The sequence below is a fragment of the Mustela putorius genome, unplaced genomic scaffold (assembly GCF_011764305.1).
Source record: "Mustela putorius furo isolate JIRA1106 unplaced genomic scaffold, ASM1176430v1.1 tig00000281_pilon_pilon_pilon, whole genome shotgun sequence".
Classification (NCBI taxonomy): Eukaryota; Metazoa; Chordata; class Mammalia; order Carnivora; family Mustelidae; genus Mustela; species Mustela putorius.
Window position 1 is genome coordinate 14,096,554 of NW_025421343.1, and position 18,499 is coordinate 14,115,052.

Here is an 18,499-nt window from a genome sequence, read left to right on the forward strand (position 1 = left end):
GAGCCCAAAACAGAGCTGGATGACTCAGGCTCTGGTACTGTACCCAAAAGGGACATTCTTAGAGCCCAAGGATGCAGACTCCTCTTTCCGGAGTTGCCATTCACCGCCAGCGAAGGCAGGTGGCCCAGAACTGCCTATATGTAAAATCTTACCACTAACCCTACACATTTTACAGTGGAGACAGGCCCATGAAACTAAGCAACTCAACAAAGGTCACTGCGGCAGGACCTAGATCTTCCTATGCTCGTATCATGCTTTCTCCCGACATTACTTAGGTTCCCCAAATGACGCTCGCACACAACTGTACAGAATTCCCAACCAGCAGCTCCCTGCACCCCCAGCGTTCTGCATCAGCCCTGCGGGCCTCAGAATGAAGCAGACAGGCTGATGACATCAGCTCCAAGGTGGCCCTGACCTCATCCTTGGCAGGTGCTGCCACCTCACACGGCAGCTCCTGTTCTTGGGCCATCAGTGCCAGAAGTTTTCGGATCAAAACCATATCCTTCATGACAGCCTGCAAGTTCACCGTCTGGCCGTTGGTAAACATCTGGTCCCCCAGCCGATTGACAGGGCGATACCTGCAGGGGGACACAGGGAATCAAGGACCGCTGAGCATGAGGGAAGTGTCAGGTTCTTCAGCCTCTTGCCCATCCCTGCTATAAGCTACTCACAACCCACCACACTCAGAATCCAGCCAACATTCCCACTGCAGTCAGGACGAACACTCCCACCCACGGGCAACCCGGGTATGGAACCGCTGCTTGGCTTCTTGGTGCAGTACGCCCTCCAAGCCTCTCCCAGGGGTCATTATTCCATCGCTCTGTAAGCCTTTTCCAGTGAAACAAAGCTAATTAAAGGGCATTACCTTGAGGGTGGTACCACCAGGAAATCCAAAAAGAACATACTGGGATTGAATCTAGACTCCACATCGACATCTTCCAGTCCCGAAAAAAGGTAATTCAGAAAGAATCCTGCATTTGAAATTAACCAAAAGGAACATTTACATCTATGTGTGAGGGCAGGGATGAAGGACCACTAAAATTCTACTGGGTGACGAAAAAGAAAAACAACACGTGGTAATAGGTAGAGTAGAATCATATTTTTCTTTCTAAACACAAGCAAAAAATAGCCTTTGTGTGTTGGGAACCCATACACAGGTGAGATGGTGGTTTAAGGACAGGTGCCGAAGAGGGGCTGAGATGGACTAGGATGGGGAATGAAAACCTCCTCTTGTTTCTCACTACTCTCCTGGACTTATACACACACACACACACACGCACACTAAGCTTTGATAACTATAAAAAAAGTATCTGAAATAGGGAAAATCAATTTTAAAAAGTTAGTCTTCTTAAAAATAAAACAAAACAAAAAACCCTCCATATAGATGCTACCAAGGAGGCATCATTTTTGTGGATCAAAGCTGTATTTTAAGTTTCCAGTGAACTTACAAGGAAGCTGCAGACAAAACGAGTGTTAGGGCCTGCGGCAGAAATGATCACACTGACTTGAGTGCTCTTTTTTCCCTGACATCATCTATCCCTTCAGCAGCACTGTCATTTTTAAGTGCCTATCATTACACAGTAGCAGCTTTCAGCGTTCTAGAAGAGCACTTTCTGAGGGTGGTGACATGGAGGCCTAAATACAGTGCCTAGCTTTTGTTAGACATGCACAAGAAATGGAAAACTTTCTTTTGTAGGAAATTAAAATGTGGGAAAATTCTAATTAAAAAAAAAAAAGACATGTTAGAGTTCATTTTTTGAATCACAGGAGGAATTCCCTTAGAATCCTTTTCTGAAGAAGTTATTAACAGGCATTTAAAGTAAAGTCGAGTTACACTACACCTTCTAGAAATACGTTAAACTAAGCGAGGCCCACCCACAGCTGTCATTTAATAACCAGGTTCAGTTAAATAGTCGTGAAGTTCATATTCTTGCCTACTCTAGAATGTGTCGATGACAATGTACCTGAAGCCAGCCCCAAACCTATGAACGGAATACAGTAGAAATCTATAATTATCACAATTCTGAAAACACAGAAATAATAAGGCAGGATAAAAGAGCCCAGAGACTCATTTCGATTTCTTTCAGGTTGGAACAGCACCTTCATTCTTCCAAAGGGCGGTAAGATGTTCTTGGGCGCTGGTGGGTGTCAGGTACCCTCGTTTTCCCATCTGAGCTTCCTCAATTCCTAGAACCGGGACGGGGGATCAAAGCACGATAAATCAATAACAGGCACTCCTTCTGTAATGGGATTTATCAATGCTTTCTCCCCGCCCTGCCAAGCCTGCAATTTGACCACAAAAATCAATCTCCAGGACAGCTTCTTCTCAGCTCTGGATTTTTTTCCCCCTTAACCTAATTTCTAAAGTAATGGAAAGAGTATAACTATTGCATAAAACCAAGAGAACAGAAGAAAAATAAATCACACACAATTCCATTAGCACTACTACATACTTTGTTCCAGTCTTCTAGTTTCTATGATATCTAAGGTAACTGTAATCTTTTTCAATTATTGTTTTTTAATCTTTTTTCTTTTTTCTTTTTTTTTTTTTAAGATTTATTTATTTTAGGGAGAGTGAGAGTGCATGCGTGCACAGGAGAGGAGGAGGCGGAGAGGGTGAGAGAAAGAATTCCAAGCAGACTCCCTGCTGAGTGTGGAGCCTGCTGCGGGGCTCGATCTCACGACCGGGAGATCACTACCTGAGCTGAAACCAAGAGTGTGATGCTTAACTGAATGAGCCACCCAGGCGCCCCTAAGATAGCTGTAATCTTAAGTGTGGGTTTATTCTGTACACTGCTTTGCTCGTTTAGTGTCCTCTTGTGAGCATTTCTGTATGTAGTCACGTAACATTTTTAGTGACTGCATGATATTCCACCAAGAGGATGTTTCCTACTGAGCTGACCATACTCTTACAACTGGACACAGGGAAGATCCCAATTTTCTTACTGTTGTAAGTTACGCTATGATTAAAAAAAAACACACAACTTTATGCACCTGACAGTGTCTCACACACAGCAGGTAACAAAGTCACTGGCTCAAATATACCCATTCAAAACATTGTACAAGAATTTATACTTACAAACCCTACTCTTTTTACTTATTTATTTGAGAGAGAGAGGAAGAAAGCACAAGTAGGGCAGGCAGGCAGGCAAAGGGAGAGGGAGAGGCAGACCCCCCACTGAGCAGGGAGCCCAATGTGGGGTTTGACCCCAGGACCCTGAGGTCATGACCTGAGTCAAAGGCAGACGCTTAACCAACTGAGCCACCAGGCACCCCAAATTCCACTCTTTTGCCTTTTTCTACACTTATAAAAATCCAGCTTCGAATTCCACCTCCCATTCTCCAATTAAGTTTACCATCTACAAAGGATGTGTCCTCACAAGATTTAAGGGAATACGAAACTTGGATAATTAAAAGATATACCCAAATTTAACTAGTCTCTACTGATAGGTGTTAAGTCATTTCCCATTTTAAGCTATTTAAATAATACTGTCATGTGGGTATGTCTAACTCTCAAAATAGTCACAAAGGTGGAATAGCTAGGTCAAAGAGTCTACACATTTAAAATTTTGGTTCCTACAAAAGCAAAGTATTTCAATCAGTTAATGCAATTCAAGGAAGTATGGGTAAGCAATGAAGAGAGGCTCTGACCTTCAGGGATAACCACAGCATTAGAAAGCTATGTATCTTCGGTGGGAAAACACAAATTCCATTAAGCTAAACACAACAATTTGTGGGCTTTTCTGAAAATGGCAATCTGAACTTCCTCTCCTACTCAAATAGGTTTGAAGGGCTGAGGAAGATCAGTTGACTCTGTCAATACTCCCCAGCTCCTGTCCCAGTAGCTCCCAGTACATGAAATGCCCTGCTGCAGTTTCCTCACTGTGAAGGCAGAGTGGGGTTGTTCAATCACAGGGCTACAGAATCAGAGGAAGCCTGCACGGCGCCCTCCTGAAAAAGACACTTGTACAACCAGCGAAAATGGATTCTGCCTGGGTAGGCTTTCAGAACACTGCTGACGTGGGTTTCACTCAGCTTCATGAGCTGCTATGTGACAAAGGGGCTGATCGGGAGGTCAGAGAACTTGGGGAAGGCTGGATCGCAGTGGAGTGTCTTGCCTCGGAGGATCCTCATTTTAAAATGCTGGGGCACCTGGGTGGCTCAGTAGGTTGAGACTCTGCCTTCACCTCAGGTCATGATCTCAGGGTCCTGGGATGTAGCACCGCATCGGATTCTCTGCTCAGCAGGGAACCTGCTTCCTCCACCCCTCTCTGCATCTGCCTCTCTGCCTACTTGTGATCTGTCAAAAATAAATAAAATTTTAAAAAATAAAAAAATTTTTAAAAAAGATTTATAAAATGCTGATGCGCATTGTGGGGCCCTCAGGGCCCTCGGAAGTATCTGCAGAATCTCACAAGCTTATGATGCTCCCTGTGGGATCACTGGCCTGCACCAACCGCAGAGGCACAGGCCTCGATGCTTGGCTCCCTTTAGCCAGGAACACAGCCTGACCCTTGTTCAGAACATATCACCTGCTGCCTAGAGTTACTGACCTGGGTCATCTGTGGCCTCTTCTGACAGCAGAGGCCACGTGGTCTCCACCCTGGTACTCTGCTTGGTCACAGGCACCGTTGTTGGCACAAGGCTGAGTGCCAACCAAGTAAATGTTTGCTAAATACTAAAATCCCAATCCTGGAACCACTGGAGACCACCGTCACTTTATTCCTAATGTGCAGAATTTTGGGTGGCACTGTCATACACTCATAGCCACAGTGAAAGGTTACTCCAGAAGAACACATTTGGCAAAGGCACTGGAAGGCTACTTAACTGCTAGACATTTACTCCAAAGAAACAGTTATCTTTTAGAATTCTGACCATCTTTGCTCTCCATCATGAACATTTTCTAAGACACACTAAGGGCTAAGGCAGCAATTCCCAACCTTTAATTGTTTTATGGGCTATTTATAGGTAAGTGTATGAAAACTCCACCTTTGTGGCTGACTGTTAACCATTAAACAAAATTAAACAGGCTTTTTAAAAAACGGGATTAGATCCCAGAGCATAGAAAGGACATCACTGGAAAATCCGGAGAAATTCAAATAAAGCCTGTAGTTCATTTAATGGTAGCGTACTAATTTCTTAACTTTCTTAACATGGTGGACATGTATACCGTGGTGACGAGTGTGCATGGGAACTCTCTGTACTATCTTCGCCACTCTTCTGCAAGCCTCAAATTAGTCTAAAATAAAAGGTCTGACCCAGACCTTTAATAAACTTTCAATAAGTATTTCAGAGTTATGTGAAAAAAATAAAAAATAAAAGGTCTGAATATCTGTGTCCCCTCAAGTTTCATGTGTTAAAATCCTACCCTCCCCCCATAGGATGGTACTGGAAGTGGGACTTATGAGAGGTGATAAGATCATGAGAGCAGAACACTCGTGACCAGGACTGGCGCCCTTATAAAATGACCCCGAAAGCTCCCTTGCGCCTTTCTGCCATGTGAAGCTACAGGGAGAAGACAGCTGATGGTGAGGAATCAGGCCTTCACAGGACACCAGACTTGCCAGCACCAAAATCTTGGTCTTCCTAGCTTCGAGAACCGTGAAAAATAAACGCGTATTGTTTAGATGTCACTCATTCTGTGATTTTTTTTTTATGGCAGCCCAAAAGGACTGAGATAGTTATCTATTCCAAGCCTTGCCAGAGTCCTCAATGTAAAAGATTTATGCATTGCTAGGAAGAGATCTTATTTCCCTGCCTCGACCATGTTCTTGAGCTCTGGAATAAGGTTTAGTAACAACATGCAGTGCTCGCTTCGGCAGCACATATATTAAAATAGTAACAACATGCAATGGACTTTCGCTCATGAAATCTTCCCAACTCTGGGCAAGAAGTTTGGATATCACCACTCGATGGAGTTGAAAACAAAACTCCAGTGACCTTCTCTAAGCCACTAATGGCAGAGTGAGGGGTCAGTCCCAGGTCATGCTCCCCCCCACCAGCACACTGACTGCATCACACAAAATCAACAGTTAACATCTATGGACCACATACTATACTCAGCAGGCACTGATCTCAATACTTAATATGGACTATCTAACCTCATCTTCACCACTTCACAAGAAAAAACAAAAACCATATTTAAACAACCCTATAGTTACAAAAATTTAAAAAGAAGACATACAGACAGATGGCTAACAAACACATGAAAAGACGCTTAACATCACAGATCATCAAGGGAATGCAAATCAAAACCACAATGAGATATCACCTTACAGCTGTCAGGATGACTAGAATCAAAAAGACAAGAAATAACAAGTGTTGGCAAGGATGTGAAGGAGAAAAACCCCTTGTACACCGTTGGCAGGAATGTAGCTTATTATAGTCACTGTGGTAAAAAGCATGGAGGTTCCTTAAAAAATTAAAAATAAAAATACCATATAACCCAGTAATTCCACTATTGGGTATTTAGCCAAAGAACAGGAAAACACTAACTTGAAAAGACACACACTCTTATGTTTATTACATCATTATTTATAATAGCCAAGATGGGAAAGCAACCTACGTGTCCATTAACAGATGAACGGGTAAGGGAGATACGGTGAATATATATACAACAGAATATTATGCGGCCATAAAAGGGATGAGATCAAGCCACTTGCAATACCATGGATGCACCATGATGCATAGTGAAATAAGTCAAACTGAAAAGACAAATACCATATGATGCCCTTCATAAGTGGAACCAAAAAAAAAAAAAAAAAAAAAAAAAAAAAAAAACAAATAAAAAGTATAATCAGAACTATAAATTATAAATACAGAGAACAAACTGATGGTTGCCGGAGGAGAGAAGAAGTGGGGATTGAGCAAAATGGGTGAAGGAGATACAGGCTTCTAGCCATGGAATGAGTAAGTCACAGGAATAAAAAAATATAAAAATATTATATAAAATATAATATAAAAATATAATATTTTTAATATAAAAACTAAAATAGGAATATGGTTGAGGATACTGTGATAGTGTTGTATGGTAATAGATGGTAGCTATACTGTGGTGAGCACAGCACACAGTGTATAAACTTATCAAAGCACTGTATCTTACACCTGAAACTAATGTAACACTGTGTGTCAAATAAAAAAATTTTTTAAATAAATAAAAAATTTAAAAATAAAAGTACTAAGTCTCTCAAATTTTTTCCCAAGAACCCTATTGGTAGAGCACAGCTGAACAGGGGACACTCTACTCCAGGGATCTGAGTGGACACCAAGGAGCAGCCTGTGGGAGGCACTGACATTCTTTGTATACTCAGTTTTCCTTTAAAACTCACCTGCATTTTACATTTTGCTTCAAAATAAGCCCACACTTATTTGACAATAAAATGGTTCTAAGTATTTACCAAGTAGATTTCTTAACCTCTTCCTCAAGAATCTTCTAGAAAGATGACTACCTGAGGAAGATGCACTTTATTCAACTCATGGGTCACTGCCTCATAATGTAGCTCAGCCTGTCAGTTCTATATGAGAGGCCAGGGCTGGCACTCACTAGGGTCCTCTCCAACCATCTGAGGCTTGGAGCCCGCCCCACTGCTGGCCCACCACAAACACAAAGGTGAGAAATATGATAACAACCAGGTATTCCCCAGATTCCAAACACATCTGTTGGTCACGGACCTCCCAGGGCCCAGCCTGCTTACCCAGGGACTCTGTGTCCTTCTGGCCAGCCTTCTTGTGCACCATGGCTGGGTATGTGACTGTCAGCTTGCTGTTGTGCTCCTTTCGGACAACTGACCGCCCGGTCCTGTATGTGAGAACAATTGTGACTCAGGAGAGAAAAACCTCAACAAGACATCGAGTAACTGGCCAGAGGCTTCTGGGAAAAGGGAAAGGTAAGAGCCCGGTCACTCACTTGCAGTGGGGACACCGCTTAGCAGTCATATGTGCCTTCCAGAAGTAAGCAATGAGTTTGCTCCTGCTCTCACAAACATTTTTCACCTGTTGAAAAAGGGCAAAGAACTTGTGGTGCAATCTGAAGAACCCTGGGGTACACATTCACTTTACAGTTTTTACCTTTTTAAAAAAAGACAAAGAAAGCCATCCTCTTTCTTAAACAACATTCCCCACAGACCCCCATACAGCCAAACTCTGCCAATTACTGAGTGACTTCTTTGAGCCTTAACTTTCCTCAAGAGAATGAGATTAACTACCTCATGAAGCTCCTCCTAAGAGTTCATGAATGCAGTGGGGGGACTTGGAATACAGTGAAGTCCTCTAGAAATGCTAGTTAATTTAAAACAAACTTCTCTGTACGCAGCTAGCATACCCTCCCTGCTGCCTCCCTTGGATGGCCCTCAAGGTCCTAACAAAGGCACATCCACATTTAAGCTACACAAATGGGTCTGAGCCTCGCTGCAAAGGAAACCTTCCTGGGAGATTCTGTAACTTCCACTGGACTCTACCCCAGACCAATGAAATCAGAATCTTGGGTGTGGAACTTGGGCATAAGGTGAATTGACTTTAAGACGGTACCTGAAAGAGGAGTACAGGCTGATGAATATGCCATTTGTTCATCCACTGAAAAACACTTACACATGTGCTGCGGGGGCGGGGGAGGTGAGGAGGTGGCAATGGTTTACAGGGGAGGAAAAAGAAGAAAAGGACGGGGACACCACTCTTAGTGTCCACCATAACCTTGCTGGACACCGGACCTACACCACCTGACTTCATTGAATCCTCTCATCAGACCTGCGGGTGCGTTAAAGCAGAGGACACAGAAGCTCAGGGACAGCAGGTAATTTATGAAGTCACAGGCCTTTAAGAGGCAGAACCCAGGTCTGCCTTGGGGCAGCTGAGGGCACACACAAATGACAACGTACAGGATCTGTGATAATTGTGCTAAAAACCAAGTGTTAGAGAAAAAGAGAAAGACAGGATAACTCACATGAGCACCATGGGATCCCAACATATTGTTCTGTACGATTTTGGCCGTGTACTGTTCCAACTCTTCCTGAATTTCGAAAGCAGTAGGATCAGCATTTTCTTCTAGAAACTGAGAAACAAAGAGAAAAACAATACTACTGGAGTAAAGCAAGTGTACGACTGCTAGCACCACAGGGGCCAGACTCTCCCAGGGTGGGAGGGAAGAGAAGGAAATTCCACACTGGGCTGCATTTTTAAAACAGTGAAGCAACACTGCTGTTAAAAAAATATATATATATATTTATCAAAAATATCTTGCTTCTGCCAATGGTGAGCAAAGTTATTCAGACCAAACCTAAAGCTGTCAAGAACCAAGATAAGCTGCAATACTAAAAAATACTTTAAAGCTCCGAAGAGCTGACAGGACAGTGAGGAAGAGGCAGATGGAACTGAAGGGGAGCCAAGAAGCTAGGAGGTCAAACCCCATGGGGGTCATGTTTGCTCTGATGCAGGGCTGCGGCATGGTGGGGCTCCAGGGTGGCCCACAGTGTAGTTATGCTCCCCTGCAGAAGGCACTGCCAGACTTCTGATCCTCTCTGGAGGTCGGCAGTATCATCCTAGGCCTCGTGTTACTCCCACTGAGAACTAAGTATTCCTAAGTAAGATTAAAAAACATTGGTCAAAAATAAATACACAAGGACAGGGGAAAGAGACAGGGTTTCTTGGGATTTGGACACTATCTTGACAATGAAGGTGACTATATGGGTGATGGTTACTTTGTAACTATTTCCTAGACTATACGATTAATGTGCTTCTGTGTATACTTTATAAAAAAAAAAAATGTTAAGGTAGTAAGCATCATGAATCTTATGTCAACAAATCTGAAAGTTTCCATGAAATGGACTAGAAAAATACCTAGAAAAATAAAATTTACTCTGAGTAAAGCTTTAAGAAGATCCTTCTCTCTCTCTCTCCCCCCTTGGGCAAATTTGACTTTGAGCTCATTTTCTGGCTCTGTTCCCCGGGAACCACATATGCTTATGTGTACGTACCAAACTTCTAATTCCAGTCCAACACCATAGAATTAATTCTGGATCTTTTCTCTTCCACGTTTTTGTAACTCCCTTCTCTAATAGTGTGAAATCTGGCTTGCCTCTCCTTAAAATTAAGACTTATTGGATCAGTCCCCTCCCTGTATGTAACCTCCCTCCCATCACTGCTACCTCTCCCATGCATGGCTCCCTCTCACTCGACTTGGGCACCCACCTGCTATGCTGAGCTCTTATCCCTAAGAGAACAGTTTCCTCATCTTATATGAGCTCTGACATTCATGCTGGGCTGCCCACACATGCAGGGATGTTCTCCTCTTGCTTGGGCTCTGACAACCCACCTAAGGCTACACCTCTGTGTAGAATCCTATTGGCTGTGTCCACCTATGTCTTTTATAATACTAAATTACTCAGGAAAGGGATATTGAAAGGAAAGGTGAAAGGTTCCCCTTGTGACAAGAAATAAGACAAGGATGCCCACTATCTCTTCAACAGAATACTATAGATCCTAGCCACCAAAATAAGGTATGAAAAAGAAACAGAACATATAAGGATTGGAAAGAAACAAAACTGCTATTAGTCACAGATGATAAAATGGTGTTGAAAATCAAAAAGAATCCATAGGTAAAGCATTTGAATTAATGATATGCTTGCTATGTTGTTTTGGACAAAAATCAATACACAAAAATCACTCCTATTTTGATCTACAAACAGAAAATGGATTTTACATAAGACACTTAACACTAGCACCAGAAAATCTGAAGGAATTTTGTATTGTAAAGAGAAAAATGTCTCTGTGATAGATTTGGTGGTCCCCATCTTATCCACGTAACCACACTCTTAGCATTACCAATAATAAAACCAGCTGGCAGCCTGGGCCTCCTGAAATGACACCAAACAGTGTAGCTCACATGGTATAGGCTACATTCTTACGAAAACATGAATCTAGTGAGGGAATAGTCCGACAAATCCTGAAGAAGTGAGAAGTCCTACAAGACAACTGGCTTTGAGTCTTCAAAAAAGTCATTACCATGAAAAACAATTTTCTGCATTAAAAAAGACCAAAGAAATGTAACAAACCAAAGCAATGCATAAGCCTCCACTGGCTCCTACATCCAGAAAAAAAAAAAAACTCAATGATAGGTAAAATGGTATTTCAGTGTTGTTTTTGTTAACATTTCTTTAATTTCTCTTATGGCTTCGTGTTTTCATACTGAGCTATTGGTACATAGTTGTAAGACATAAAGATCAAGCATTCTGGTTTCCATGCTAATCAGCACCCACCTACCCTGTTCAGAATTCTCTCAAGCTCATAGACTGCCTGTAGGGCACCCACTTCCAGAACTCGCAGCTGGCACACTAAGAGGTGAATCACAGCACGGGGGCAGGTCAGCATGTGACAGTTTAAACAGGAGCCTCGGAGCAGCAGGTAGAGTTTCTGAAGAGAGGGGGAAAAAAGCAAGATCATTAGAAAGAGACAGAATAATCAAGGTAATTTTCAATGTATTTAAGATTTTTGTTTTTATGTAGCCAGTTTATTCCTTTGAGAATTCCACTTCCAGGGTACCTGGGTAGCTCATCAGTTAAAGGTCCAACACTTGATTTTGGCTTAGGTCATGATCTCAGGGTCATGGGATCCAGCCCCATGTAGGCCTCTATGCTCAGCGGGGAGCCTGCTCAAGATTTTCTTCCCCTCTCTTGGCTCACATGCGGGCACACACTCTCTAAATAAATAAAATCTTAAAAAAAAAAAATTCCATTTTCCCTGATACACCTGGAAAGGTCTCTGTGACTCTACGAACTAGATAAATATTCCTGTGTATTTCTTCTTGTTTCATTTTAATCCTTTAAAAGTTGAAATTTACTCTGGGTCTGGGGCAGGGAGCTACTTTCATTTTATTTAACTAAGTACCAGATACTAATTTTAGTATTTAAATATTTCATTTAAAATATTTAATAGTGGCACCTGGGTGGCTCAGTGGGTTAAGCCCCTGCCTTCAGCTCAGATCATGATCTCAGGGTCCTGGGATCAAGCCCCGAATTGGGCTCTCTGCTCAGTGGGGAGCCTGCTTTCCCTCCTCTCTCTGCCTGCCTCTCTGTCTACTTGTGATCTCTCTCTCTGTCAAATAAATAAATAAAATCTTTAAAAAATATAAAATAAAAAAAATAAAACAAAATATTTAATAATTAAGGGGCACCTGGCTGGCTCAGTTGGTAGAGCAAGCTACTCTTGATCTGGGGATTGTGAGTTCTAGCCCCAACTCGTTTGGTTAAATATTTGGTATGTAACTAAACACCGTATTTAAGACAATTCTTTTCTCAACATGGTTAACAGATAAATATCACAAACACCGTCATCATGGAGGCTAGGTTAAGTGACAAAAAAAAAAAGCTGAAAATACACAAATAAGACTGTAGACAGGACCCTCATTCTTAGTTCACTGTCTGCCCTTTTGGGCTTTGCTCCTCTTGGAACCAAGAAAAGCCTACAAATGCACCAGAAGAGCTCAGGGAAGAGTTGAAGAACTCCCGAGGTCCTTCTCTTGTCAGGAAGGCTTTGCCTAGATTTCTGAAGGGCATGAAGCCCCTGAAATCTAAGATGTAGGGGATGAATTCCAGTGCTTTTTTCCTATGTGAACAGAACCAAGCTGTGGCTCTTCTCAACTGGAATCAAATGGAAATTCATTCAGTTAGGTCTATAGGCCAAGTTGAATTTATTGGATTTGGCTCCTCCAGATCTTATTTTATTTTAAAGATTTTATTTATTTATTGGACACAGAGTGAGACAGCGAGAGAGGGAACACAAGCAGCGGGAGTGGGAGAGGGAAAAGCAGGTTCCCTGCCCAGCAGGGAGACCGATGTGGGGCTTTATCCCAGCACCCTGGCATCATGACCTGAACCAATGGCAGACACTTAATGACTGAGCCACCCAGGTGCCCCTGCTCAAGATTTTAAAGCTCACAGTAGAGAGCACTTTAACTCCGTGCCTAGAGCTAACTTCCTTGGACAACTGTAGTGAGGCCAGGGGTGGCACTCACAAAACCCACCAGCAGTCCCAAGATCCCACACATACAGACAGCCCAGGCCAGAACGTACATCGAAGAGGAGAGGGTTGTACACCGTGAGTGGAAGGTCAATGTGGCCCAGGTGGCCAGAGCAGTTGTTGAAGTCCTGTACGCAGGTGGAGCACACCTCTTTGGAATCTGCAGGGCCCAAAGCTAAATCGTACAGGCCATTCACCGATGGGTTCCCCAGGCTGTCCAGGTAACGAGGGTTCGTAATGGACTTAACACTTAATTTCCTAAGGAGGTGAAAGAAAAATCAAGGGGAAACTAGGTTACCCAAATTCTCGGATGTTTCTTCTCAGGTGCTTCGGAGTTAAATGATGATTTCATGTTAGTTTCCTCAGACATGCTGACAATTGAGCCTGTAGCATCTGTGTATGACTTGCTCACCCCTGCAGCTCAACACTTAGCAGAGTCTGCATACAATAGCTGCTGGAATAATACGTGGTTAACAGATACGAGTGGTAAAATATTTAAATACAGGTTTAGTGCAAATCTTGCACTGAGTACAATGGAGACTATTTATAGTCAAGCACCTACACAGGTTACATGCTTTACAAGCAGCATTTAGTCTGACTTCAACCCTCCAAGAGGCCATCACTATATGCATTTTTCTGAGGAGGATACTGGGGGTCAGAACAGTTAAGCGATTTAATCCAGGTAACACAGCCAAGATTACAGGGAGGACAGAGGCAGGATATGGACCATACTTAAATTCAAAACCCACATAGTTCAATAAAGAAAAAATAACCCAATAATCCCTACATGCAGAAACAGTAAACTGACGTTAAACACAAATATGCAAAACTTTGAGAAGAGTAACCTGTTTCACTAAAAGCTTCATTACAGTATCTTACGTTTGGTTTAAAGGGGGCTCCCATAGGACCTAACTACCGAAGTATATTCATGCCAAATTTGCTTTTTAAGTTTTTGTGGGGTTTTTTTGTTTGTTTGTTTTTGTTTTTTTACTTTGGAAATAAAGACAGTTATCCAAATCTCACAACCTAGAAAAAAAAAAACACTTTTAACATTCATAGACATAGCTCTATGGATATATTTTTAGAAAGATAACTGGGATCATTTGGTATTTTTAGCATTGCATTTGTCTATTTTCATTTAGCAGTAAATGAGTGTTTTTATGTCACTAAAGTTCTTTGGAAACATAATTCTTAAGAATTATAAAATCTTTCATTATGTGGCTATTAAGAATTCATTTAACCAAACTCTATTTTAAATGAGCTTATGAATCCTATCTGCATAAGGATTTTGCACTGGATACTTCAAACCTGACTATGTCCTAAAAATATAATTATTTTCTCAGTGGAGTGGAATCCCTGAATTAAAGGGTGCAAAATGTTTTAAAACTCCTAATATATTCTGCAACCTTGCAGTCTAGAAAAAGTGGGCTAATAGTAGATTGCCTGTCTTTATTAGCACTGATTCTTAGCACTTAAAAATCTTTCAGGGGCTCCTAGCTGGCAGGTGACTCCTGATCTCAGGGTCCTGAGTTCAAGCCGCATATTGGGCATGGAGCCTACTTAAAAAAAAAAAATCTTTCCAAATTTCAGGTGGAAAAATGCTACTCCACTATCACTTTAATTTTTTATTGTAATTATTTCAAGTTGTTTTAGTCCTTTACTTATTTCGAATTGAAATCTCAATGTTTTCGTTACTGTACTACATGTACCCCTCACACATAAGGACATTAATCTTTTACTATAACGGTGTCAAATACTTTTCCCAGTTTATGATTTGGCTTTTGTTATTTTTCACATTGAAGTTTTAAAAATTATTTAACAGCTTCGTTGAGATATAACTCACTACACAATTCATCTTTTTCAAGTGCACAATGATTTTTAGCCTATCTAGAGTTGTACAATTATCACCAGTGTAGTAAGAGTATTTTCATCCCCACTAAGAGAAACGCTGTACCTATTAGATGTCACTCTTTTTGTCACAGAAATAAAAGAACTTGCAAACAGTTAAGGTCCCGCAAATAAACAGAGTTCCGAGGGTGTGGTCAAGACCGCCAAACGTTACGGTGATCAAAATGAGGATTTAAGAGAGTCCCCTTGATTTACTAACTAAGCAAAGAATATAAAGGGTCCTAGCAAAGAGAAGTTGTCGCTTTCAATGAGTCTTGAAGGATAACCATTTTGATTATGTGTTTAATGAACCACCTCAAGGACGAAGCCACTCCACAGACGCTGGTTAATTACCAAAGAAACTGATGGACGCTAATTTGCAACTTGGTTGCCAGCGCAAACTCTAATCTAGACCACCGAGGTTCTAGGCAGTCCACGCCAAACCAAGACGTGTCTGGAACTACGGATCCCAAAAGGCCACGCGCCGGACAACCACTAACTCAGAGGATAAACTGAGCGCAAGACCTTTTGGGAACTGTAGTTTACAGTGCCGACCGCAACATGCAGGCTCGGCATGCTTCCCACCAACTCCTTACTTGAGTTCTTCCGCCGAATACATCCCGAAGGAAATGCCCTGCAGCCTCCGCCAGGGCATGTTCTTTGAGCCCAACATCTTCCAGGTGATTTTCGAGTTCTGACACCCAGAAAGAGATTCCAATCAACACCGGCAACTTAACTCAGCTTGAAGTCCGCAGCCACCATGTGATTTAAAATGCGCTTGCGCGCGAGAAAAGCTCGCTGGTTTGAGATTTACGTGGACGAGACCACTTTCACTGTAGGGGGGGAAGTAATTTGACGACTTTCGATCTCCCTCTTATCTTGAAAATATCGAAGACATATAAACCGCTGAAATAATAGTTCCGGAAAATTTCTTCGAGGCAGACGGGGTGTTTTGAGTCTTTAACTTCCGTAACAAAGTCTTTCAAACCATGAGCTTTTTTAACCTTCTAATTCTTGACCGCTTTTGTCTTGTTCTGTCTCAGCCAATAGCCGAACTATTCCCCGCCCCCTCTTGGTGATCCTGAAGGTTCAGGTCACGTTTTCCCAGCATGCAACGCGAAGAAGCCAAAGATGGCGGCGGTCGCGGCGAGGCGGTGGCTGCGCTTCCGCTGCAAGGTTTGTCTGACCCTCACGGGTCAGCGGGCAGGTCCGTGTGGACAGGCCCCTAATTGTAGGTAAGACACGCATGGAGAACCCAAGAGAAAGACCCCTTAGGCAACTCGTCCGTAGTGTGGGGAGGACGAGAGCTGGGGAGCTAGGTACAATGGAGTGAGACGCGCATGTGCAATTTCGCGGCCGCGTGCTTAACTCGACACGCGGAGCTGGAATCCTGGGAAAAGGGCTTGAAACTCGTTTGTTAGGACATTACTTACTGGGTGGCTGGTTAATCCTAGAATTAAGAACTGTCGGCAATATGGGATCCTGCTCTCGTGGAACTTAAGTTTTAGTGGATGTGGCTGCTAGCAACCCCGTCCCAAGTTTTTAAAAATAGAAAAGTATGCGTCTTTACTCATCTTTATCAAACGGGGAACTCTGAAGATTTTCCCAAATTAAGGGCAGTTTATGAGGGCCAGTGTGTGCTGGATATTTTCGGGATGGTGGGCCAAAGAAATTATCCAGGTCACAAAAACAAGGAAGTGTAAATGATTGGAGCACAGCCTTTGGATTGCTGTGATTGTCACACCTGAGAGTATGTATTACTTAATTTTTTCACTAATTACAAACAGTGGTGGTGTGGAAGTAGTGTCAGTAGTTTGTAATGAAAAGTTGGGGGGTGCCTGGGTGGCTCAGTGGGTTAAAGCCTCTGCCTTTGGCTCAGGTCATGATTCCGGGGTCCTGGAATGGAGCCCCACATCGGGCTCTCTACTCAGCGGGGAGACTGCTTCCTTTCCTCTCTCTGCCTGCCTCTCTGCCTACTTGTGATCTCTCTCTGTCAAATAAATAAATAAAAATCTTTAAGAAAAATAATAAAAGTTGGGAAAACCCCAATTTTGGATTCGACGTTTGCCAATTTTTTAGTTGGTTAATAGATTTTCTTTTTTGTAGACTGCAGCTTATAATGTCCAAAAAATGGTGAGGAGTAAGTGAGCTGTGTAGCTTGAGGTATAGTCTTATATGCGATACTTGCATGCAACTTATCAAAAAAGGAGAAAGTGCTTCACCTGATACTCTAGAAGCCTTAATGCTGCTGTCTGTCCTGGTCCTTTTCCTGGTAGTGCCATTGTTGACATTTTTCTACTCATTTCCTTTGCCCTACACAGCAAGCATCTCTCCCACTGCATTTACCCACAAGACAGCAGTGGTCATATCCTAATGTCAGGAGAGACAAATAGCGTGATTTGAAAGAGTTGATCCCCTCTCTAAAGTTGATCCTTAGCAGTAAACTATCGTTTTAAAATGATGCCTGAGACCAGATGCCAATAGAGGAAGTGAATTTTATATCTAATCACGTTCTGGCAGTTTTAGCAATGGTACCAATGCTGTGTAGGAAGGGAATAGGTAAAATAATAATGCACATGACTATGTGCTATTTTGATTGTATTTCTTAGTGTTATCAGAACATTTTAAAACTCAGTCATGGGTCAGTGACTCTATTTTGGATAAAAATATCAGTTTCAAGTTTAAATTAGCACATACATATTTGGCAAATTACTGATTGTTGAGTGACATGGGATGAAAGTCTGATGATCTTAGCTTAATAATTTATCATAATTGCTTATCATCATTAGGGTGTTACTCATATAAAATCAGGAGCTCATTAAATTATCTCTCTTGACCTCAGTCAAGATTAACAAAGTTGAAAGTCCCTTATGTTTCAAATCTGCTTCTTCAGGTGGTTCAAGTGATATTGACATTTTTCCCTGATTTTATTTACCGAGATTGTCTGACTAAAAAATATTGACCATATTGTGTCCTTACCTTGTGTCTGTTTTGTAATGGTTTTGAACTTGCCGTCAGGCCATGTCTTCTCAGTGTACACTGACATGAATCATTCAGTTATTTTGATCCTTGACAATTGGGAAATTTGGTTCAAATCCACATAGGTGAAGGTGAGATGGAAACTTCATTAATGAGTACACTTCAGGGATTTTATTTCTTGCAGATTTTATTCTGGAAGTGCAACTGTCCCAAAGGTTGAACGAGCTAATGTAACAGGTACGTAAAAATATATTGAAATGATTTCATTTTTGTGTTAACACGTTGCACTTATTTGTAATAGTAGTATTGGGAAACTCATTTACTTTTGTTTATTTTTAAATTAAGAGATTATTGGGAAACTCATTTACTTTTGTTTATTTTTAAATTAAGGGATTGAAGAAGTGGTCATTCCAAGAAAGAAAACTTGGTGAGTATTCTATGTTCATTCAAGTGATTGAGGGCAAAACATTTGTAGGTAAGGAACCAATGACATGAAGAACGATAGAGAGCATTCCTCGGGACAAAACAGTGTGGGAGAAAAACTTGGGAGTTGAAAAGAACATAAAGAAGAAGGTGGAGAGTAGTGAGTGAATGGGGCCCTGAGATTTACATAAGGGTTAAGAGA

The 18,499-nt window shown here is 41.9% G+C and overlaps 2 protein-coding genes across 4 annotated transcripts in view; one reads left to right on the forward strand and one right to left on the reverse strand.

Annotated features, from left to right (window-relative positions):
- POLR1A (RNA polymerase I subunit A) overlaps positions 1 to 15,909 on the reverse strand; it is a 70,512-nt gene extending 54,603 nt beyond the window's left edge. The window contains exons 1-9 of one of the 2 annotated variants that reach the window (XM_004742344.3): positions 15,492 to 15,691; positions 13,062 to 13,266; positions 11,254 to 11,403; positions 8,939 to 9,046; positions 7,907 to 7,992; positions 7,695 to 7,798; positions 2,101 to 2,187; positions 866 to 971; positions 416 to 578 (exon numbers count right to left, since the gene is read on the reverse strand). In XM_004742344.3, coding sequence (XP_004742401.1) covers positions 416 to 578; positions 866 to 971; positions 2,101 to 2,187; positions 7,695 to 7,798; positions 7,907 to 7,992; positions 8,939 to 9,046; positions 11,254 to 11,403; positions 13,062 to 13,266; positions 15,492 to 15,568 — 1,086 coding nt within the window. In that variant the 5' untranslated portion in view covers positions 15,569 to 15,691. Of the gene's footprint in view, positions 1 to 415; positions 579 to 865; positions 972 to 2,100; positions 2,188 to 7,694; positions 7,799 to 7,906; positions 7,993 to 8,938; positions 9,047 to 11,253; positions 11,404 to 13,061; positions 13,267 to 15,491 lie in introns of both variants that reach the window. The other variant, XM_045079110.1, reaches the window with a different exon arrangement.
- An 82-nt stretch (positions 15,910 to 15,991) lies between these two features.
- The window catches only part of PTCD3 (pentatricopeptide repeat domain 3), a 32,404-nt gene continuing 29,896 nt past the window's right edge, over positions 15,992 to 18,499 (forward strand). The window contains exons 1-3 of one of the 2 annotated variants that reach the window (XM_004742345.3): positions 15,992 to 16,130; positions 18,059 to 18,111; positions 18,265 to 18,301. In XM_004742345.3, the coding sequence (XP_004742402.1) occupies positions 16,027 to 16,130; positions 18,059 to 18,111; positions 18,265 to 18,301 (194 nt within the window). In that variant the 5' untranslated portion in view covers positions 15,992 to 16,026. Of the gene's footprint in view, positions 16,131 to 18,040; positions 18,112 to 18,264; positions 18,302 to 18,499 lie in introns of both variants that reach the window. The other variant, XM_045079111.1, reaches the window with a different exon arrangement.